This window comes from Magnolia sinica, chromosome 6, assembly GCF_029962835.1.
Source record: "Magnolia sinica isolate HGM2019 chromosome 6, MsV1, whole genome shotgun sequence".
NCBI classification, from domain to species: Eukaryota; Viridiplantae; Streptophyta; class Magnoliopsida; order Magnoliales; family Magnoliaceae; genus Magnolia; species Magnolia sinica.
In genome coordinates, this window is record NC_080578.1 from 37100361 (window position 1) to 37123982 (window position 23622).

Sequence of the window (23622 nt, forward strand, 5' to 3'; positions counted from 1 at the left end):
GTTTTCAAAACGCAATTTCATTAATCGATGTAATTATCATTCCATTATCTTCTACCTTTGGTGTGAGCAAATAGGCTTGGGTGTGCCCAACCATAATGTTTATGTAAAATCCACCTTGACCACTAGGTGCGTTGCCCCATGTTATTCAAGGGCCCAAAAAAAAAGATCCATTTGTAAATCAGGTGGACAACATGATTGGAAACAGTGTATAAGGCAATGCTTGCTCTCCAAACTGTTTCCATTGGTGTGCCCATGTGAATCATAGATGGAAATGATTTTTGGAACACAAGCCTTAATGTTCGTGGAATCGGATTTGGTATAATTATCATTAGGGCTGTACACGAGCACAGTTAGCTCGGTTAGCTTGCTCGACTCGACTCGACTCGAAAAAGATCAATTGAGTTCGAGCCGAGTTTAGCAGTTTTTTTAGCTCGAAAAAATTTCGAACCGAGTTCGAGCTCGACTCGACTCAGATTGAACCCAACTCGAATCGAACTTGGATCGAACCAGTTTGGTGACTTGGTTACTTTGATATTGTTGTTGCTCACCAAGTGTTTGATGAAATGACTCAATGAAGTGTGGCTGGTAGCAAGGAAGGTATGTATATGAAACAAATACCTTTTTTTTTCTTGATTTTTATGTTGCTTACAAGGTGTTTGATAAAATACCTGTAAAAACTATTGTTGCTGTTTTATATACAGTAAGATTTTGAAGGTGCAAACCATGTGTTTGTGAAAATGTTGCACAAGCGAACTCGGCTCGAACTAGCCCGAGTTGCTGATCGAACCATGCTGAGCTGGCCAATCAGGCTTAAGGACTGGCCGAGCTGAATTCGAGCTAGGGTCAGCAAGTGGTCAAGCCGAGTCGAGCTGTGCCAAGCCTGACTCGGTTCAACTCGTGTACACCTCTAATTTTCATGGTAGGCCTTGTTAAAATCAAGGGTGGACATCTCTCTCCTATTTGCTCCTTTGTTGTGGCCCACTAGAATCATTGGTCAGCCTCTTTGATTTTTCTCTTCCACATGTTGGAGTTAGCTGCTAGCACAACAAGGTGGTGCCTCACCGCACCGTAGGCAGATGCGTGGTGGCATTCACTATGGTTAGGGGTGTACATTGAGTTGAACTGGCCTCTGCTCAACTCGGCTCGGCTTGGTCCTCGAGCTTGACTGGCCATCTCGGCTCAGTTTGGTCAGCAACTCGGGCGAGTTCGAGCCAAGGTTGAGCCGAGTTCGCCATTGCAGCATTTTCACAAACACTTTGGACCGCACCTTCAAAATCTCACTGTATTTAAGACAACAGCAATGATTTTACAGGTATTTTATCAAACACCTTCTAAGCAACATAAAAATCAAGAAAAAAAGGGTGTTGGTTTCATATACATACCTTCCTTGCCACCAGCCACTAGCCACACTTCTTTTCATTTCATCAAACACTTGGTGAGCAACATCAATATCAAAGTAACCGAGTCACCGAACTGGTTCGATCCGAGTTCGATTCGAGCTGGGTTCGATCCGAGTCGAGTCAAGCTTGGGCTAGCTCAAACTCATTTTCAAGCTCAAAAAATCAGCTCGGCTTGGCTCGAACTCAGCTTCGAATCGAGTGAGCTAACCGAGCTAGCTCGGTTCGTGTACACCTCTAACTGTGGTGCTTCAAGATCACTCGTTATTATTCATCTGACGGATGATCAAAACCTCATCTGGGTTAGAATCCTACTAAAAGGTCCACTAGAGATCAGAAATTGCTGGAGTCGGCCTAATATGGGACTGAACATCTAATGGTAGGAGTGGACTTTAAGTAAACATTACGGTGGTCCCTGTCAAAATCAAGATCAGCGTCTCATATAATTCTGCTCTTTTTTTCTTCTTCTTCTTCTTTTTTTTATTAAAAAAAAAAAAAAACTCTGTACAGGTGGTGGATAGGGATGCACGGATGCAAGTACCTAATTTTTACGAGGCCCACCATGATGATTATATGAAATCTATTCGAACCATTAGATGACACACCAAAATTTAGGAGTAGGGATTATATCATGCCCAATGATTCAAGTGGGCTATGGCAAGAGAGAGTTTGGAGGGTGATTGTTGGCATATATGCTATTTCCAATCATGTAGTCCACCTGAATCATGAATGAACTTATGTTGTAGCCCTTGGTCTAACATGAGGTGAAGCACCTAGTGGTTAGGGTGGGTGGATTTTATATAAATATTGCAGTGGAGCCCACCGAAGCAGTTGTCCCATTTTTCCATACATGCCCCCTTAAAAATGCAAGGGAAGGCAGTAGAATGATAATTATATTGATTGATAAGGTAATTTTGTTAAAACCCTTTTTTAAAAAAGTTACTATAATGTAAAGTTTATATTAATTAGATTTTTATTTTTTAATTAATTAATTTATATTTTTTTTAAAATTTCCTTTTTTAACATCTAGGATCTTTTGCTACGCCTAGGAGTGTCAACGTGTAGGGTCAGAGCCGGGCCAAGCTCTATTCATGCCCGGCCTGTATTGTTCAACATAGGACTGAGTTCAGTCCAAGCCCCTGTAGGGCCAAAATAGTTTAGCCCGAAACGTCAATGCTGAGCCCAAGCTCAACTGTTCATGAGAGAGAGAGAGAGAGCTATTTAGAGAGGCTGCTTGCATTGGTCCAGTTGTCCGGTATTTCTAAGGTCACCTGAATTTCTTGAGAGATTTCGTGAGGGTGGTACCCTTCACCAATAACCCTTAAACTCAATGGTATGCTGTCGGAGAGAATCCTACCCACTTCCCTACACTGACGCGGGGTTCGTGCCGCTTGTCATTTCATTTTTCAATTGTGTTTGATTCCTTTGAATTGGTGCAGGAGGCCAGAGTAGGGAGATTTCCCCCGACTTTAGAAAGAAGTATATATTTATATAATAATGAAGAGAAAAAATGGAAATTCTTAAAAAGACGAAAAGTGCTCCAAAGAATGATTAAATTGGACTACTTGCTAGTAAAGCCCCTAAGATTTTATGGTCTGGTCAGAATGGTGTCAGATTAGGGGAGGATTCTGACGAAAATTTGGTAGTTTGGCTGGAAATGGTGAAGACATCAAAGCTAAGAAGATGAGAGAGAGAGAGAGAGAGAGAGAGAGAGAGAGAGATGACTTGGCGTGGGTTGGAGCTTGGAGGATGAGAGAGAAGAGAAAGGAGCGGTGGCCCAAGTGGGCTAGAATGTAATGTTTATATGAAATTTACCCCAACCACCAGATGCATCACCCCATTTTAAGCTTATGGCCCAAATATCAGCCTCATCTCCCCACTTTACTCACAGGGTCCAAATATCAACCCCGTCTTTGATTCATGTGGACCACATGATTGGAAACGTGTACAAGGCAACACTTACCCTCCAAACAGCTTCTCTCAGTGTGGCCCACCTGAATCAGGTATGTGACTAATTTTTGGGCCCATACCTAAATTTTGGTGGAATCTAATTGTTGGAGTGGATTTTATATAATCATGTTCCTGCAAAAATTAAGAGTGGACATCTCCGTCGCACCCGTTTGTTTTGGTGTAGTCCATATGAATCATAGTTCAGCCCCTTTTTGGATCTGGCCTAGCATTGGATTACACATCTAATGGTTGGAGTGAATTTTGCTGTGCAGTGGCTTTATATAGGGAATGAAATCTTAGTTTTAGAAACAGTTGCAAGGGGACTCAAACCTTAATTTTTTTTATGACCTTTAACATGATGTGTACTTAAAATCCACTCCGACCATTAGATGTGTAATCCCATGCTAGGCTTAAGTCCAAAACATCAGGCTACTTGTGATTAATGTGGACTAGACCAAAGGAAACGGTTAGGAGAGACTACCATCCTTAATTTTTATAGGGCTCCACCACGATGATTATATGAAATCCACATCAATCATTAGATCGTTACACCAAATTCTAGGGATGTGGCCCAAAAATTAGGTTCATAGTTGATTCATGTGGGCCACACCAAGGGAAATAGTTTGGAGGGTGAGTATTGCCCTGTACACTATTTTTACTCTTGTGGTCCACTTGAATCACAGATGGAGCTGATTTCTAAGCCCTGAGTCTATAATATGGGATGACACACTTGGTGGTCCGTGTGAATTTAATATAAATGTTACATGAGGCCCACCCAAGCTGACTAAGAAACTTATGGATTTTTTTTTATATATATTATTTTTTTGAAAAAGGTACCCAAGGTAATTATTAAATTTTAATGTACTTACCTTTGCAAACCATTAAGGTCAGGCCATGCCCGACTCAGACCGGGCTGATGGGCTGTTGAACATGGTTCAGGGTTCAAGCCTGTCAGATGCAGGCTTTAATTTTAAGCCTGAGTTGGCCCTAGGCCCTGATACTCCGATCCAAGTTCAGCCCGAGGTAGGGGTGGTAATGGGCCGTGTTGGCCTGTGGGCTTTAGGCCTGGCCGGCTCTTGCGGGCCTGTGATGGAGTTTAGGCTCAAGGCCGGGCTTGGAACTAAAAGTCAAGCTCGTTGTAAAATTGGGCTGTGCTTGGACGCAAACATCCGAAAGCCCAATCCGGCCTCTCAACAGAGGCAGTGCCGGATATTTCCACCATCTCTCTTTCGCAGCAGTGGCACCCTTTGTTTCCACCCAAACCCTAAGCTGGACCAAATTCTATTCGCAAAGGGACAAAGATTGCGTACCAAGTAAATTCTATGGGCCTCACCGTGATGTATATATCTTATCCACACCGTCCATACTTTTTACCAGCTCATTTTAGGGCAGGAACCCAAAATTGAAACATATCAAAAACTCAAGTGAGAGACACTACAAGAAATAGTGGTGATAGTCTGAAACCTTCCTGAGGGGCACGACTATATTTATTTGTCATCTAACCTGTTCATGTTCACGAGGACACACAAACATGATGAAGGGAAAACACAAATATCAGCTCGATCCAAAAAAAAAACCCCCAGGAAGCTTTCAAAGGTCAGCATTCAATTCATACGATTTCTTGTGGTGTGGTCCACTTGACCTTAGGATATGTTTTAATTGCTGAATTCTTTCAAATCCGAACTCGACGGTTCTTTGGAGCATTGAGTGCAATGAGAAGTCTAAGATGATGGGACCAACAATTTTCTTGGATGATCAGAACTACTTGAATTGCAGATTATTATGAGAAACTTCAGTACGGTGCGATTGCTGATATACACATGCACTGGAAAAATTGCATACGTGTCATGCAACTGATTAAATTAGACCGTCCCAGTTGTGCGTCCAGACTGGAAATTACACTGATTTGATTCAATAACTGGATGATTATCGGACATTTAATGGACGGCCCAAATGAGAAATATTCAACAGTCCAATAGGTAAATGAACCACTAATCAGGAGGTTTTTTAAAGAGCAAAGGTGTAATCCACAACCACTCTATTAAATGGAGGTAAAAGACTCATTGGATCAATCAAATTTTGGACGATCATCATCTACTTGTTTATCCATCAATTTAGCTGGTCTAGTTTGAATTAGTGCCAGCATGTCAACCATTGCACTCTCAGAGTATCCCCCACCCATTTATTTATATTTACGTAGCCTTGGAGTTCAAGAGGCTAATAGAAATTAATGAAAACATAGGCACATAGTGAGCTAAAAGCATACTGGAGGGGATGGTTGCTGAGCCATAAGCACTTATTTGAAAATGAAGAAAATCTCATATGAAGGATGGCTGCTCCAAATCCCATGCCTTCAGATTATCCATCTCGTGGGTCCCATCCTCGATGACCTCCTTCCAATATTTAGCTTACTAACCATTTTTGAATGGTTACCTCCAACGGTAGCATAAAAATGAAATGGTTAGCTGTTGATGGCTTGGCTTGTCCATTCAGTGTGTTTTTCAACTGTGGAATTCTTCCATGGACGGGTAGAGTTCCCTGGGCCATCCATCCTACATGGGGGTGGCTCTGGTTATTTGTATTTCCAAACAATTCATTCCACCAGGTCCACCATCGATGCCAGTTCGATGAACGGTTGAGATCAACGAGCCTTGTGCAACCCACTGGTCCCACAGGTCACAGCACTGCCCATCAAATAAATGTCCTCTGCTCTTTCCCATGAGATTATGTGGAACTTCATAGTTTTGAGAAAGATCAACCACAAAGAAATCTCTTAGCACTTGCAGTGAGAACCTGGCCATGGGGGTTTGTTTTACATTTTTAGTTCGCCGGGATCAGATACATTTCCTATCCAACCGAGCCTGCAAAGGCATAGCTCTATATCCATTTGATGTTCACATAGATTCGCTATCATGCAAAAATTATCTTACACATCCAGTCATCTACTCTGCAAGAAAAGGTTCTTTTGCTGGATCCACCACCGGTTTTTCAATCTTCTCCACTTTGCCGTTGCCTTTAGGGATTATTATCCCATACCCCCCATCTTTCCGCTTGTACACAATATTAATCTCGCCTGGGTCCACACGTGATAAACAAACATTAGCAAGAGAGTGATGAGATTCTGCCATTTAATTCAAACAGAAAATAAAGCATACATCTCCTACCAGTTTCTTCGTTTCGAAAGCCATAGAAGTCATGATCAACATTCTCCAACTGCTCTAGGGCTTCATTGACACTCAATGGCGGCATGTCAAAATACTTGGTGCGAACAATCTACAGAGATTTTTCTTTGATTAGTATGAGTGAGAATGCTCCCTAAATGCAAGAAAGTTCAAAGCTGGAAAATGCCTGAATACCTATACATTAATCTACAAATAGTTGTAGGATGAGTGCCGTTGTATACATATGCAGTTGCACCCTTATAAAAGAGTGCACATGCAGTGGACCCTAACAGAATAACCTTTAAAATTCCAACAAACTCATCTGGATTTTCAAGTAACCAAACAATCCCAAACATAGCTATTGAATTTGAACACTCATCTTGAAAGCTCACCACCATGTTAACAAAACAGTACAATACAAAGCAATCCAAATGCCAATGCTAAGTAGCATAATAACAGTAAGAGGATGTAGGTAGGCATACAAAGATTTCCTAAAACGCTAGACAAAAGAGGTCTCACTCTCTCATGCCGACATGTACAAAGCATGAAGGGAAGCAGCAATACAATCAAGTGCGGGAATTTAAGCAAGTTTAGACAACTAGTAACAGGAGCTAGTCCAGCTTGATCTGAAGCAGGAGTGGACCTGAGTAGAAGGTTTGTGCAAGCTGATTACCTAAAACAACATCTACACTCAACTAATATATACACCCAGATCCATAGCTCAACTGGCAGACTGAGTGGAGATACCTCGTTTCAACACTTGAGGTCTTGGTATCGATCCCTAGCGGGGGTGGCTAACATGGAGTGTGTGTACTGACATGAGTGTGTACTAACAAGCTAACCCAAAAAAAAAACTAATATATATGCAGCATAGCCTTAGCCCAGAAACTTGTTATTAGCTAAAAATGAAATTTCTATAAGCAACAGAAAAGAAAGGAATGTACCATTTTACATGAACATAAAAAGGGGGATTGCGGATCTTATTCTTCCTTGCCCCTAGTGAGTTTCCACATTGGCCTAGGGTAAGATTTCGAGTCCAATCTAGCATATTTGCTACATTTGGGTTTCCAATTTGGATGAAGAAAAATCATGCCAGCAGGCAATGCCTATCCTTATGTTTCACCATCACCCATTTAAGTAGGCCAGGCACACAGTGTCCCTCACCACACTTTGACCTCGAGATACACAAAGTCAGGTGTAAATCTATCACCCAACGAAAGTTAATCTCAGGCAGCTTGCTTTGCCAAACAAGCTCTTGAAGAAGCAAAGGCTAATTATTAGAACTAAAGCGCATCCTACATTGATAAAGGGATTGAAGTAATCAACGAATACCAAGACTAGTTGAATTGCCCACTTTAGCTATTTGGAGCTTGAGATGCTCAAAAGTCAGTGAAATTCAGCAAGCGATCAAACCTTATTATATGACTTTTACCTTGATCTACTGATGGAAATACTCCTATGAAAATGACAAACATTGTTTTTTAGTGGAAGAGAGTAGAAGGTTCAGGAGTAGGCTAGACCCTTGTAGTGGTGTGTAGAAATCTATAGAAGATTCTAGAGTTCTTTAGGAAGTTTGTAGCTAGACTTGTATAGAATAGTCTAGAAGGTCTAGAGGGTTCCTGGACAACCAAATGAAATTAATCGAGCGAGAACAAGTACGGTGAGTGGATGGTCCAAAAACAGTCGCAAGAGAAGTAACATAGACCCATCAGAGAAACTACAAAACTACAATGCAGCAAATAGAAAGAATGAACTAATCAAAATTCAGAAATGTTCCATCACTAAGAGAAACATAATCAAGAAAAGCTTTAGAGAAAACCTCATTAATGACGTCTCTGTCCCCTTCTTGAGGAACCAAATCAAGATTCTCATCCTCCTCTACTGCAAGAGCCACTGGATCTGGATCCCGGACCTTCAACCGGTTAAACCCTTTCATGTGCCGTCCATGATCAGAATCCTTCTCCTTTATCTTCCTCAATTTCCTCTGTATAATCGATGACACAAGATCTATGCTTCCATAAAGCGTCTCTGCATCTTCCTCTGCCCGTACCACTCCATGCTTCTTCGTGAACAGCGTCACCTACAGAAAACCCTAAAACCCCTTTAAAAAACACCACCAAAGAAGCAAAGAATTACGGAAATGCCACTGCACGCACCTCGCACCTGCGGAGCTTCGGGCCTTTCCCGATCTCACCGCCGCGGACGGACAGCCGGACGTCTACTTCTCTGACGAGTTGGCTGTGCTTCTGTACGGCCTTCCCGAGCTTATCTTCGATGTGGCGTTTTACTGCATCCGTGAGCTGTAATTATCGAGAAAATGGGAATGGATTTCAGGTGAGATTTTTTGCTGAGTTTTCTGAAGAGAGAAAGAGAGAGAATCTACCTCGAGATTTTTGCCTTGGACTATCAATCGGACGGAGGAGAGAGCGCCATCCCAGGACATGCGGACGGTGAGGATGTTGGGAGAGGAATGTTTGGGTTTGGGTTGAGAAGGAGAGAGGGAGAGGGAAAAGGAAGGGTTGAGGAAATGGGAATGTAGAGATGAGATGGTAGGGTTTGAAGAGGAGAAGGAGATAGGAGTTTTGGTGTTGAAGGAGTGTAGAGAAGAAGAAGAAGAGCAGGACGAGCAGGAGGGCAGAACGACCATAGCCATCTTTTAATGTGGTAGATTGGATATTTTGGGGATTTTCTTTCTTTTTTTCTTCGAGGGGGATTGGAGATTTGAGAGAGAGAGAGAGAGAGAGAGAGAGAGAGAGACTGAGCTTCTGTTTTTAAGCAACCAGGGAAGAGGATGGGAGGGGGAGAATGTTTTGATGTTAATCGCGCTGTTGATAGTGCAATGTTAATCTCGATGTGGGACCCACAGGGAGCCATATTATGGTGATCGGAACAGTCAATATGGTGGGGATTACTATATATGGTCTATGATTCATTAAATTACTGACGTTAATTTTATTTATATAACAAATGATCCGTGAAAATTTTATTTGAACTTCTACCGCTACATTTTTTTAAAAAAATTTAAGTCCTGTTGTGAGATTTATCAGATTTACCCTGTATTTTCCCATGTTGAGAATCCATGTCCGTATCCACCAGATGGACGGTTTGGATCATATCGATATTAAAGCATGTTCTCTCCTTCATGAAATTATAAAAAATAAATAAAAAATATTTCATCGCGATTAATTGAAAATGTTTCCGATTTTGTTTCGAATATTGCGATGGGTCTCAACTTGGCAGTCATCCATATGGACCATATCCACATGAAAAACGAGAACTCCATGCAGGAGTGCATTTGGTATGTGCACTTTCTGGTGTGTAAGTGCCTGGAATACATGCTAACTATAAGATCCAAACCGTTAATCAGGTGGGACATATCATTGAATTCCCAATTTCTTAAAAACAGCCCTAGATTCCCATCAGGTATGCCACGAAAGAACCTTTAAAATTTGGACCCTTAGTCAAGCCTCATAACCGATCCTTTCTTTCATACACACAGGATGACCATATTTTCAGGTATTGGAATATAAACGGTTGAGTCGTGTACATACAGCATTAGCGGTCCGGATATCACACAATCGACACGTGTGAACTTGCAAATGCAGTTGCAGAGTTCAGTCCCGCGAGAGCACTTAAAAGAGCCCATCTGGATTTATCTCGAAAATCAACAACTCAAATGTACAGACGCGTCGGTCACGAGAAATAGTGACGGGGACATGCTCCGATATTATCCGGAAGCTTTACTTGCGAGGTGCCCAAAATCTCGGTGGACCCCACAGATCTTTAGCTAGGATAGAGGTGAACCTCCCTGCTGTACAGGTGGCAAGGAGCTCAAACTCGAACCGTCCAATAGCACTAGATTGGGGACTTGTCAAAATCAGATTTATTAAACGACTGTGACATCTGATTAATGGATATCCTTGCGTGGAATCCATAGCTCAACTGGCAGACTGAGCGGGGATACCTCGTTACAACACCTGGGTGTGTTTGGGCGGTGGAATGGGATTCAAAAAAACATAATTATAACCTATGACAGGATTGTCCCCAACTGCCATGGGATAAGATTAATGTCATGTTTTGCCCATAATATGGTGGTACTTTGGATGGATATACCTACTATCATTTGAAATTATTGAGAATAACACACATGTGTTATACCTAAATTGTTTATTTGTTTTGTAATATCATTTTATGGCGTGGGCCTAAAATTAAGGTAGATCCAAAACTTATGTGGCTTCAAAGAAGTTTTGGACAGTAAGTACTCAATCCCCATTGCTTTTTATAGTGGGGTCTACTTGAGCATTAGATTTACCTATTTTTTGGCCAATGCTCTAAAATAAACTCAATAAATGGGTGGACGGTGTGGATATAGCCCACACATCATGGTGGGACCTACAACAACTCGCTAACATTAAGAGAAATTGGCATGAGACCCAATGCAATTCTATAATGTAATTCCAAGCTTTTCCGTTGTTCCCAAACATGGAGTGGAATTGGCGGCCACATGAATTTCTTCCCACCTATTCGTTTTTAGTCCCACCGCCCAAACAAACTCTTATGGCCTGTTTGGCCGGCTGGATTAGATGGGCTTGGGTGGGATGGAATTGCATCTTGTTCTGTGCCAAATCCACTCCATGTTTGGGAAGAGTGGAAAAGCTTGGAATTAGGGTGGATAGAATCATTTTGGTCCCGTGCTAATATTACTCAATGTTAGCAAGTTGTGTAGGTCCCACCCTGATGTGTGGGCTATATACATACCATCCACCCATTTTTTGAGATCATTTTAGAGCATGGGCCAAAAAATCAAATAAATCTAAAGCTCAAGTGGACCCCATCATAGAAAGCAATGGGGATTGAATACTTACCGTTGAAAAATTCTTTGGAGCCACATAAGTTTTGGATCTATCTCATTTTTAGGCCCATGTTAACAAAACAAATAAACAGGTTAGATATAACATGTGTGTTATTATCAATAGTTTCAAGTGATGGTGGGTATATCCTTTCAATGTACCACCGTGTTTAAAATAAAAAAAGGAATTAAGCTTATCCCATGGTAACAGGGAACAGTCCCTGCCATGGTTAATAATGATGTTTTTTGAATCCCATCCCATGGGATCGGTCCGGCCAAACAGGCCCTTAAGGTCTTGGCATCGATCCCCAGTGGGGTGGCTACCATGGAGTGTGTGTACTGACATGACATGGGTGTGTACTAACATGCAACCCAAAAAAAGAAAAAAAAAAAGATGTACGTGCCCTATAGGGGGTAACGCCTTAATGGGTGAGTCCTTGACAGTTGGACTCACATCGATGTATATGTTTTGTATCAAAACCGTCCATAAGTTTTTCCAGCTCATTTCAGTGAATGGGCTAAAAAATGAAGCAGATAAAAATCTCAGGTGGACCACACCACAGGAAACAGTGGTAATTGACCATTAGAAACCTTTGGTGGGCTACAAAAGTTTTGGACCCAGCTGATATCTGTGTTTTATACCTTCAAAACTTAGTAATGCCTATCGTGATATTTATTTTACATCCACCTAAACAGACCTGATCCTGAAAGTGACAAGTGGCCAGGTTTTCTGGCCCTATCGGACTTGGTTAAAGTTTGTCGATCCACGGCTCAGGTGGCCACACCATAGGGAAAATGTTGAGAGGAGCGACCACCGTTGATTTCTCCACAGCCCATCTGGGCGTTTGCATGGCCTGATTTTTGGCTCGTTCCTTCGTCTTATTGGGACATGTCACATGAATGGATGAGATTGCTTATGTACTGCAATTTGGACCCTTACATAATCAATGGTGGGCTTCCCCCTCTCAACTTTTTTCCCTATGGTGTGGACCACCTGATTCATGAATTGGCCTGATCTTTATATGGGTCATCCAAAACGGGAATGAAACTCTGATGGACGGATTGGATATATGCATGCATCATGGTGGGGGTTTGGAGAAGCTGCCAAGTAGGAAGTCTGCATCCAGCTCTAGCAAGAGGGAAGGTTGTACTCTGCTTTTGGGCGGTGGACCAAAAAAGCATCCTGACCGCTAGCTCTGCTGTGAGGCGAGCGGAAGCGGATTGGCTGGTGTACCACACACCAGGTACGTGTCGTGCGAAGACGAGCGCTGATGCTCCTTCAGCTCCAAGTTGTACGAACGGTTCAAAGGATATCAAAGTTGCATGGCCCCACAATGGTGTATTTATTATATCCACACCGTTCATTCATTTTTAGAGATCATTTAGAGGATTATCCAAAAAATGAATCTTATCTAAAGATTAAATGGACCACACCACAAATAACAGCGGAGATAATGATTTCACCATTAAAACATTCGTAGGGCACACCGCAACGTTATTTTCCATCCATTCTGTCCATAAGGTCACAAGACCCCGATGAAGAGGAAAAACAAATTTCATATTGATCCAAAACTTCTGCAACCCCCGAAAGACTTTCAATGGTAGACGTTCAATCCCCTACCGCTTTTTGCAGTGTGGTCCACTTGATCCTTAGATATGTCTTATTTGTCATCTCAAGCCTTACTACAATAAAAAAAAATGGATGAACGGTTTGGATATAACACATACCTTGTGATGGGACCTACAGAGCTTGCTTACGTCAGTACACCAGCTATATAGCTGATGTGTGGTGATGTCACACATCAGCTATATAGCTAGTGTATTGACACCAGCAAGTTCTGTGGGTCCCATCATAAGGTATGTGTTATATCCAAACCATCCATCCATTTTGTCAGCTCGTCTTAAGGCTTGAGCCTAAAAATAAGATAGATCTAAAGATCAATTGGACAACACTGCAAAAAGCAGTGGGTAGGGCTGAAAGTTGGGCGGGTTCAACCTGACCTACCCTTGACCAACCCGACATTGGGTTGGGCTTGGGCATGATGTATGGGGTTTGGTATCCGGCTTGGGCCATACAAACACCAACCCGATAAAACTTAGGTCGGGTTCGGGCTAAGGTCTTGGGTTGCTCGACCCAACTCGAACCCCGATCAATATATAAGTTTCTTATAAATTAATTATAATTGAGTGGAGGTCGTCTGTGTCGAAGGCACAGAAAATTCCAATGCCGTTGGGTTTCATTGGTTCACATCATTTCCGATGACTCCATCTAACAAGATACGTACACCTGATTTCTGTCCCAAATCAATTGCTTCATATACAGTATGACTTTTAAAAGGAGTAGTTGTCCTGTATTTTAGCTTGTTTGTTTATAAAAAATGAACTTCTTTACTATATATAACCATATATATAATTAATAGGCTAATGTAATAATGAAAATATTAGCACATATCTACCCAACCAACCCGATGGAGCTCGCTTGGGTTGGGCTTGGGTTGAGAATTCCCAACCCGGGATTGGGTTGAGTTGGGTTAGGGTTGAGGTATAGGAACCTTGGGTTGGGCTAAGGTTGAGCACCAACCCGACCCAACCCAACCCAACCCGCCCAACTTTCAGCCCTAGTAGTGGGGGATTGAATGCCTACCATTGCAACCCTTTTAGGGGTCACAAAAGTTTCAGATAAAATTTGTTTTTCCTCATTGTCCATGTATTTGTGACCTTATTAACAGCTTGATGGAAAATAAATGTTATAGTAGGCCCTGTGAATTTTTTAACGGTGAAAATCATTATCCTCACTGCTATTTTTGGTGTGGTCTATTTGAGCTTTGGATGTAATTCAGTTTTTGTCTGATGCTCTAAAATGATCTCGAAAAATGAATTAAATGGTATGGATTTGTGTTATATGGGATTAACACCATCATTGCACAATGATTGCATGTCTGGAAATACCATGGTATTTTGGCCACCCAATCCCATGCTTAGGATGAAATTCTTGCTACAAGAAGACATTGGATTAAGCAAAACCCTGTTTGGTGAACCATACAATTCTAATCAATGAACACTTGATTAAGCAAAACCCCATTTGATGAACCATACAATTCCAATCAATGAACATTGGATTAAGCAAAACCCCATTGGGTGAACCATAGAATTGTAATCAATGAACACTGGATTAAGCAAAACCCCATTTGGTGAACCATAGAATTGTAATCAATCAATGAACATTGGATTAAGCAAAACCCCATTTGGTGAACCATAGAATTGTAATCAATGAACCAAATTCACGATGGATGTCGATCACTTGTACACCTATATAACCAGATGTCACGTGTAAAGGGTGTACATGAATGAATGGCATGGACAAAACACATACATCAATGTAGGGTCCACATGTGTAGTGCATTTCAAAATCCACGGCAATCCTGCATGGGACCAAATGCAATTCCATCCCACCTAATTTCAACTCTTCCTATCCTCCTCAAATGCAGGATGGAATTTGGACACGACCGAATGCAATTCCATCCAATCTAATCATTCAGAAAGACAATAAATGAAAGAAGGATTAGGAGCCTAAGGACCTGTTTGGGAGCGTGGATTTGGAACCCCCTGGATTCGGAACCCCCATGATTGGAAACCCCATGGATTTGCAATCCTTACAGTGTGTTTGGCACCCTAGAGTGTGAATCAACTTTAAACCAAAAATACCTATGCATGGTTTATATATTTACAAGGGTTTCAATTTAATTACTAAATCAACTTTAATATCTCTAATTAGTGAGATATATAATTTTTGACACTATGATTGTGATAAGCCCACTGAAATATATGCTTTGCCTGAAAATGATGAAATTCCAAGTCTTGGATGGACCGCAAGCACAAGATCATGTATGAGTGACTAACCAACGATTTTTAATTCTTGATTAATATGGACAATGTTTGGACGGTGCTGGACAATGTTTCGACGGTGCTAATTTACATGGACAATGTTTAGACGATGTTGATCATCATTAGTGGGCCATGTGCCCAATAGAATGATAGTGTGCAGTGACACACATGTCACACCTGCAACTATTGAAATGATTTTAGGTGTAATCTAAGCTCTCACCATGGATTGCAAACCCCCTCAAAGAGGGGATCAGAAACCCCTTAGATTTGCAACCCCCGGTTACTTTATGCGCCAAACAACCAAGGGGATTTGAAACCCCCTCCAATCCACGATGCCAAACGACCCCTAAAAGCTTACAGATGCATTCTATTATGAATCCTAACACATCCAATCAAGGATTCATCCATGACATGACAGGAGCCAGCCCACAACTCTCCCTTCCCTTGTGTCATGGTCTCGAGTAGGAGGGATGTAAATACCATCATCTCAGACATGCCCATTTTGTGCCCACAAACAAGTGGGCTATAGCTCGTGTTAAACCTCAACCTCCCATCTATATCTCCATACCAACCCATAAAAATACAATCGCAGTTCATGAGTAGATGAATGTACCCATGGGTAGATGAATGAACATGTGTGAGAAGGTTTCATGAGTTACATAGAAAAAAAAGTCAGAGTAGAAAAAAGAGAGAAAAACAAAAAAATCAAAGATGACCAATGATTTGATTGCTCTACCATTAGAACTGGTTTCCGGCATCCGATTCTTCTTAGCAATCATTCTTGAAGCTGAAGCTCGGGGTCTGAACCTGTTAATAGAGGAAGAAAAAAAGAAATATGAAATTTGTGAAATGCTATGATATCAAACTCTACTACAGGCAAGAACATAACAGTAGGCTCTCTTTTTCCTAAGGATGAATAACGCAAACCTTTCTATTGTTGTGAAATGGAAGATATGTATGAAACTGGTCATTCTCATTTAAATGTTAGCCCCCCTAAACACCATATCTAAAGCCATTTTCTTGAAAATAAAGAACCCATAAGTGTATTCTATAACCACCTCACTAATCAAAGATAATCTCTATATATGCTCAAGTTTAAGAACACCCCCATACACAGGTGGGTGGATTTCATTTTGCCCCAATTGTCACTGGTGTCCTTTGTTTAATACCTAAATGGAAACCATTAACAATATGGGGCGGCAAAGGCAGAAAAACATGTATAAGCATATATATACAAAACAATTCTCTAACTTACATAAGCGGAGGCTCTCTGTATAAGCATGTATCTGGAGTCCAATTATGTTAGAAATAAACCTCCTCCATCTTTTGTGAATGAGATTATAAAATGGTAGTTTTCCATCATCTGTCATGAACAAAACTTCATTCTTTCGAACAACCAAGCACTTAATTCCGAATGGCCTTGGAGGTGAGTATTGCATAAAAAAGTTGCATTCCTTGGTCCAGTTTGACTTCCTGCAGTCTAAGATCCATACTTCCACCCTTAAACCCTCAACAACAAATACTGAGAGACTCCCTCTCAACTCTTTTAGAAAGATTGAACCATTCCAGTTGTGCTCTTGAAGCTTCGTAAGTCGATATTTTTTTTCGTTTATATCAACCGAGAGGATGGCTTTTGGGCAATATTGCAATTGATGTACCAATGAAATGCCCCATTTACAAATGCATACACATGGTAATCGAGTTGATGCGAAATACTGCATATGTATATCCATGAACCTGTAATTGATGAATATAACTCACAATTATAACCATCACTGTGTCTTTGGAATACTCGGCCCACCATATATTCATTGCATTCCTGACCAATGCCAAATCCAATTAAAGGAGGTACCTCAAAAGATACACTACCCTTTGGAAGTGTTATCGCTTTCCAAGTAGCAGGATTAAAAATATGCACATCATCTCTGAAATAAGGTCCTCTTTTTTTTTAAAAAAAGGTCCATCAAACAGACCAAGCCACTAGTAAAATCAACAAAAATTGCTGCTTTGATCTTCTCACAAATTGGGTTGATGTCTGTTATATTACAATTGCTTGCCCCATCATTGTCCAATAAACACATCATGTTACCCCAAGTGGAAGTGATACCAACAAGAAAATTAGGGTTATCTGTGGAACAACTTAGTTGCATATTGACGAAATGAGCATCACATATCAAGTTGTACCAAGATCGGCAAACGCACTTGAACCTCAAAAGGGACTTCACTGGAAGCCTCGAGAGAATTCTTTCAATGATTTCATCTGACAGATAGAAAACAGCATCACCCATTCTTGATATGCCTTCTGTTTTCTTATATCTTTTTAATGAAAAAGCCCAGCTCATGATTTGAGTAGCCCTATAATGGGATTAAAGAGTTGGCTCTAGGTAACACTGCAAGAGAAATTTAAGTTCAGAGTTCATGAATACTAATGCCAATGAAAAGAGACTATTTGCATGCTAGAAAAATGGCATTAAATTGCAACAATCAAGCGATGAACAATGGTTGGTTGTTAGGTTTTGCTTGTTTAATTCCAGTCATCGGCTTTCTCTGCAAATATTAGTCTAATAAAGTGAAAATAACCAAATTCTATTTTCCTTAGCATTCTAATTGATTCATTTGTCAATTTTAGTGATTCAACGGTATTTAATTAAAAAAAATGAAAGAAAGAAAACCTTCAACTTATTATTCACATACCGATGGGGACATCACGCGCACACGCACGCCGCCCCTATGCACGTACGCAAGGAGAGGGAGGGCCCCACCATCAATCTGGCTTGATGACAATGTCCAGGGAAGGCCTCCTAGTTAGAAGATGGAGTTTTGGTTCATTGGAGTGGGCCCGATAATCAAGTAAAGCCCATCATGGAATCTTATGATCGGAACCCATTAATTGGATTGATTTCATATTTTAGGTTTTAATTATTTATGTTATTTAGAATATCATAAATACTTTAGATTTCTTTAATTAGTTTTTATTTTGGTTTACTTCATCGCTAAATAATGGGTTGTGCACATGGCGCAAGTTTTGGAGTATAGACTTTTCTTATAAATAGGCATCCCTTGTAGCTCTTTTGATTTATTGAAGTTGAATAAAAATTTCTACGTATTTTTCTGCTCTCTGAGTTTCTGAGTTGTAGAAAAATTCAAGCGGGTGTAAATCCCTCCCTTTTCAAATGGCTAAGTTCAAGTGGGTGCGCAACCCTCCCTTTTCGAAGGGCTAACTACCATGGTGCGAAGCCACGTTTATCCCAATCTGTCCCTCCATCTTATTTTACCCATTCTTCAATCATCTTCGCCTTAAAGCTACTTGTTTTGTAGCTATTTATTTTTCTACAGCCAGTTTTCAGAATCTGGCCCTACAGGAGGGCTGAAACTACGACAGAGCACTGCGCTTCAACTGTACGTCGAATCACCATTAAATTTAGAGAGTTTGGAGACCTCCCTGGCCAACCAAGGCCAAGAAGTCCCTTTTGGGATTCGGGCCTCCTCCATACGTGCGCCCCCTACTGCGCACATGTGCCGATACCCTGCCCTGTTGCCCACACGCAAGATCTGTTCTAGGTTCAGGATTTTCTTTTCTTTTCCTTTTTCTTACCTAATTTCATAACCCTAGTCCTATTTTGCATTATCCATAATTTGTTTTTTCTTTTTTCTTATACTAGGGTTCCTCGAATTAAAATTGGGAAATTCCTTGGATTAAGGGCTGATTACTCTGCATGTGTGGCTGAATTCTATTTCCCTTTAAGTATCGTTTAGCTTATAATTTTTATTGTTCTAGCCCAAGCCTGTGTAAGCCTGGACCCTGCATAGATTCCCCTTAATTAAATGTTTGGACTTTCATGTGGGATATGGAATCTATGTAGTTGTTTCTGAACTAATGTGATCTTAAGCTTGAATTCTTGCACATCATATTTGAATTTCACATCCTGCATCAAATTTAGTATCAGAGCTTAGGGTTCTTATAGGAGAATACATTACATGTTTAGGGTTTGTTTAAGTCCTTCATGCATCCAGTTTCATCACATATAGCTGTTTAGAAGCCAATAGTCCCTGATATTAGTTGTTGAAATTTCTATTAGTATGGAGTTAGCAATTCACATTGCTGTAACTTTCTGTTATTCCCGTATTTCGCTAACTATAATACTGGATTTTAGTAACACTATGTAGTTTCCCTCATATAAAGTCTCATGGCATCATTTAGACATATCTAATTGCATATAGTCATCATATAAAGTCCTTAGGTGGAGTTAGCAAGTGTATGCCCACATGTACGAGTTATGGTTTTGGTTTACACCCTACTCTAAACATAAAACAACTGCTAGAATCACTAAACAAACTATCTCAGCAGATCAAGTTTGTGGGTAAGCGCTTGGAACAACATATAAACCAATGCGTTGATCAGTTTGATGTGCACGTTACCCAACTAAAGGCCTCCACCCAGACAAACCCTCCCATTGGGGTAGATGTTCAATCTCAGGCAGGTGGCCGGGAGGATAGACCAATGAATGAAGTTGGCTAAGGAATCAGTTATAGGCATGCACCCATGCACCTACCTCATGAGGGACATCAAGACCACTATTTTGAGGGGTACAACATGTGCGGCCTTGTAGTTGGAGAGAGTGCACCAGAGGCTAATGTAGAGTTATCCACTGAGGTCATTCCGGTAGTGGATGAGTTTCGTGATGTCTTTCCTGATGATATACCGGATGAGTCTCCCCCTAGGATGGATATAGAGCACACCAGAACATAGGACACTGTAATACCTACAATCGAGTTTACGTTTAATATTTCTGTCGATAGGTCCATAAGTTTCAATCTTTATGAAGTCGTTACTGTTTATAAACCTGAGAAACCTATTGATCTTGTCCCTATGTCACTGTCTCATAGGTCGTCAGAGTCTGCAGGGTCTTTTGTGTATTACATTCATTCATGACATCAAGAAATCAGGCAGAAATTCACTACTAGTAATGAACATTATAAATTTTCTGCAGACCAATATAAATGTTTCAAGGAACTCAATTTAAGGGACTCTATGATGGTCCGCATTAGGCTCGAGCAGTATCATCCGGGGGCCGTTCGTAAGTTACACGTATATAGTGCTAGACCCTTCAAAATTATAAAACGAAACGATCTCAATGTGTATGTGACAAATCTTCCACCCTCCATGGGAATTAGTTCCACATTCAATGCGGAGGATCTAGTTGCATTTTAAGGAGCCATTGATTCATTGTCCAGCCTTTCGCCTAACTATCCTGAATCCCCAGGCTTTTTCCTTAATCCATAGCCCCCTCCCGACCCATCTTCCTAGCCTTTACGTCCCATACCTACTTGTCCCGACCCATTTTTCCAACCTCTACCTCCCATACCTACCCTTCCTAACCTATTTTTCCAGCCTCTATGTCCCATACCTACCCATCCCGGCCTATTTTTCCAGCCTCTACCTCCCATACCTACTCTTTTCGACCTTTCTTTCCATCCTCTACCTTCCATACTTAGCCTTCACACACCTAGAGAGAAAATAGAGGATATCCTGGACCATCAGATAGTTTCAACGTCGGATAACGGGTTTCAGAAGTACCTGGTAAATAGAAGTCACGCCCAGCTTCAGATAGCACGTGGCTCACTGAGGAGCTTCAGAGACTTGGTCCTTACATCTTTGAGTGGTTTAGGAGTTTTATTTCGCTAGTGATGAAATATTCGCAGCTGGGGAGAATTGATGGGGACATCACGTGCACACGCACATGCCCGCCGCCCCTACGCACGTACGCAAGGAGAGGGAGGGGTCCACCGTCGATCTGGCTCGATGATGACGTCTAAGGAAGGCCTCCTAATTAGAAGACAAAGTTTTAGTTCATTAGAGTGGTCCCAATAATCAAGTAAAGCCCATCATGGGATCGCATGATCGGGGCCTACTAATCGAATTGATTTCATATTTCAAGTTTGGATTATTTATGTTATTTAGAATATCATGAACACTTTAGATTTCTTTGATTAGTTTTTATTTTGGTTTACTTCATCGCCAAGTAATAGGTTGCGCACATAGGGCGAGTTTTGGAGTATAGACTTTTCTTATAAAAAGGCACCCCTTGTATCTCTTTTGATTAATTGAAGTTGAATAAAAATTTCTGCGTATTTTCTACTCTCTGAGTTTCTGAGTTGTAGAAAAATTCAAGTGGGTGCGAAACCCTCCCTTTTCGAAGGGCTAAATTCAAGTTGGTACGAAGCCCTCCCTTTTCGAAGGGCTAACTACCGTGGTGCGAAGCCACGTTTATCCCAGTCCATCCTCCATCTTATTTCATCCATCCTTCAATCATCTTTGCCTCAAATTTACTTGTTTTGCAGCTATTTGTCTTTGTACAGTTAGTTTTCAGAATCTGGCCCTATAGGAGGGCTGAAACTTTAACAGAACACTGCGCCTCAACCGTATGTCGGATCACCATCAAATTTGGAGAGTTTAGAGACCCCCCCTATCTGACCAAGGCCAAGAAGTTCCTTTTCGGATTCGGGCTTCCTCCACACGTGCGGCCCCCTACTGTGCACGTGCGCAGATACCCTGCCCCGCTGCCCGCACGCGGGATCTGTTACAAGTTCAGGATTTCCTTCTCTTTTCCTTTTTCTTACCTAGTTTCATAATCTTAGTCCTAGTTTGCATTATCCATAATTTTTTTTCCTTTTTTCTCATCCTAATGTTCCTCAAATTGAAACTAGGGAATCCCTTGGGTTAGAGGCTGATTACTATGCATGTGTGGCTGAATTCTATTTCCCTTTGAGTATCGTTTGGTTTATAATTTTTATTGTTCCAGCCCTAGCCTGTGTAGGCCTGGACCCGCATAGATTTCCCTTAATTGAATGTTTGGACTTTCATGTGGGATATGAAATTTGTGTAGTTGTTTCTAAACTAATGTGATCTTAAGCCTAAATTCTTGCACATCATATTTGAATTTCATGTCCTGCATCAAATTTGGTATCAGAGCTTAGGGTTCTTATAGGGGAATACATTACATATTCAGGGTTAGTTTGTTTAAGTCCTTCATGCATCCAGTTTCATCACATATAGTTGTTTAGAAGCCCATAGTCCCAATAGTTGCTGAAATTTCTGTTAGCAGGGAGTTAGCAATTTACATTGTTATAACTTGCTGTTATTCCCGTATTTTGCCAACTATGATGCTAGATTTTAGTAACACTGCGTAGTTTCCCTCATATAGAGTCTCATAACATCATTTAGTCCTATCTAGTTGCATATAGTCGTCATAAAAAGTCCTTAGGTGGAGTTAGCAAGTGTATGCCCACACGTACGAGTTATGGTTTTGGTTTACACCATAATCTAAACATGGAGCAACTGCTAGAGTCACTAAACAAACTATCCCAGCAGATCGAGTCTGTGGGTAAGCGCGTAGAATAATATATAAACCAACACTTTGATCAATTTGATGTGCGCATTACCCAACTAAAGGCCTCTACCGGGACAAACCCTCCCATTGGGGTAAATGTTTAATCTCAGGTAGGAGGCCAGGAGGATAGACCAATGAACGGAGTTGGCCAAGGAATCGATTATGGGCATGCACCTGTGCACCCACCCCATAAGGGACATCAAGACCACTATTTTGAAGGGTACAACATGTGCGGCCTTATGACTGAAGAGAGTGCATCAGAGGTTAGTGTAGAGTTACCCACTGAGGCCAGTCCGGTAGTGGATGAGTTTCGTGATGTCTTTCCTAATGATCTGCCGGATAAGTCTCCCTCTAAGAGGGATATAGAGCATACCAGAACATGGGACACTGTAATACCTACAGCCGATTTTACGTTTAATAGTTCTGTCGATAGGTCCACAAGTCTCAGTCCTTATGAAGTCGTCACTGGTTATAAACCTGAGAAACCTATTAATCTTATCCCTATGTTACTGTCTCATAGGTTATTAGAGTCTGCAGAGTCTTTTGCACATCACATTCATTCATGGCATCAAAAAATCAAGTAGAAGATCACTACTAGTAATAAACATTACAAATTTTCTGCAGACCAATAAAAATGTTTCAAGGAATTCAATTTAAGGGACTTTGTGATGGTCCGTATGAGGCTCAAGCGGTATCCTCCGAGGGCCATTCGTAAGTTACACGTGCATAACGCTAGACCCTTCAAAATTATAAAATGAAATGGTCTCAATGCGTATGTGACAAATCTTTCACTCTCCATGGAAATTAGTTCCACATTTAACGTGGATGATCTAGTTGCATTTCAAGGAGCCATTGATGCATTGTCCAGTCTTTCGCCTAACCATCTTGAATCCTCAGACCTTTTCCTTGATCCATGACCTCATCCTGACCCATCTTTCCAGCCTTTACATCCCATACCTACCTGTCTCGACCCATTTTTCCAGCCTCTA

At 41.1% G+C, this 23622-nt stretch overlaps 1 protein-coding gene across 1 annotated transcript; it reads right to left on the reverse strand.

Moving 5' to 3' along the window:
* Positions 1 to 6127: 6127 nt before the first annotated feature.
* Positions 6128 to 9252, reverse strand: LOC131248661 (ribosome-binding factor PSRP1, chloroplastic). The gene is made up of 5 exons (XM_058249045.1): positions 8892 to 9252; positions 8665 to 8808; positions 8328 to 8588; positions 6512 to 6620; positions 6128 to 6420 (listed from the first exon to the last, which is right to left on the reverse strand). The coding sequence occupies exons 1-5, from the start codon at positions 9159 to 9161 to the stop codon at positions 6290 to 6292; spliced, it is 915 nt and encodes a 304-aa protein (XP_058105028.1). The 5' UTR covers positions 9162 to 9252; the 3' UTR covers positions 6128 to 6289.
* Between the last annotated feature and the right edge of the window lie 14370 nt (positions 9253 to 23622).

Bases quoted from the DNA above. Each gene is read 5' to 3' on its own strand.
- LOC131248661 (XM_058249045.1), bottom strand. From the start codon at position 9,161: ATGGCTATGGTCGTTCTGCCCTCCTGCTCGTCCTGCTCTTCTTCTTCT. The intron at 8,589-8,664 runs GTGCGTGCAGTG...GGTTTTCTGTAG, and splicing joins CGAAGCTCCGCAGGTGCGAG to GTGACGCTGTTCACGAAGAA. The intron at 6,621-8,327 runs GTTTTCTCTAAA...AAATCTCTGTAG, and splicing joins ACAGAGACGTCATTAATGAG to ATTGTTCGCACCAAGTATTT.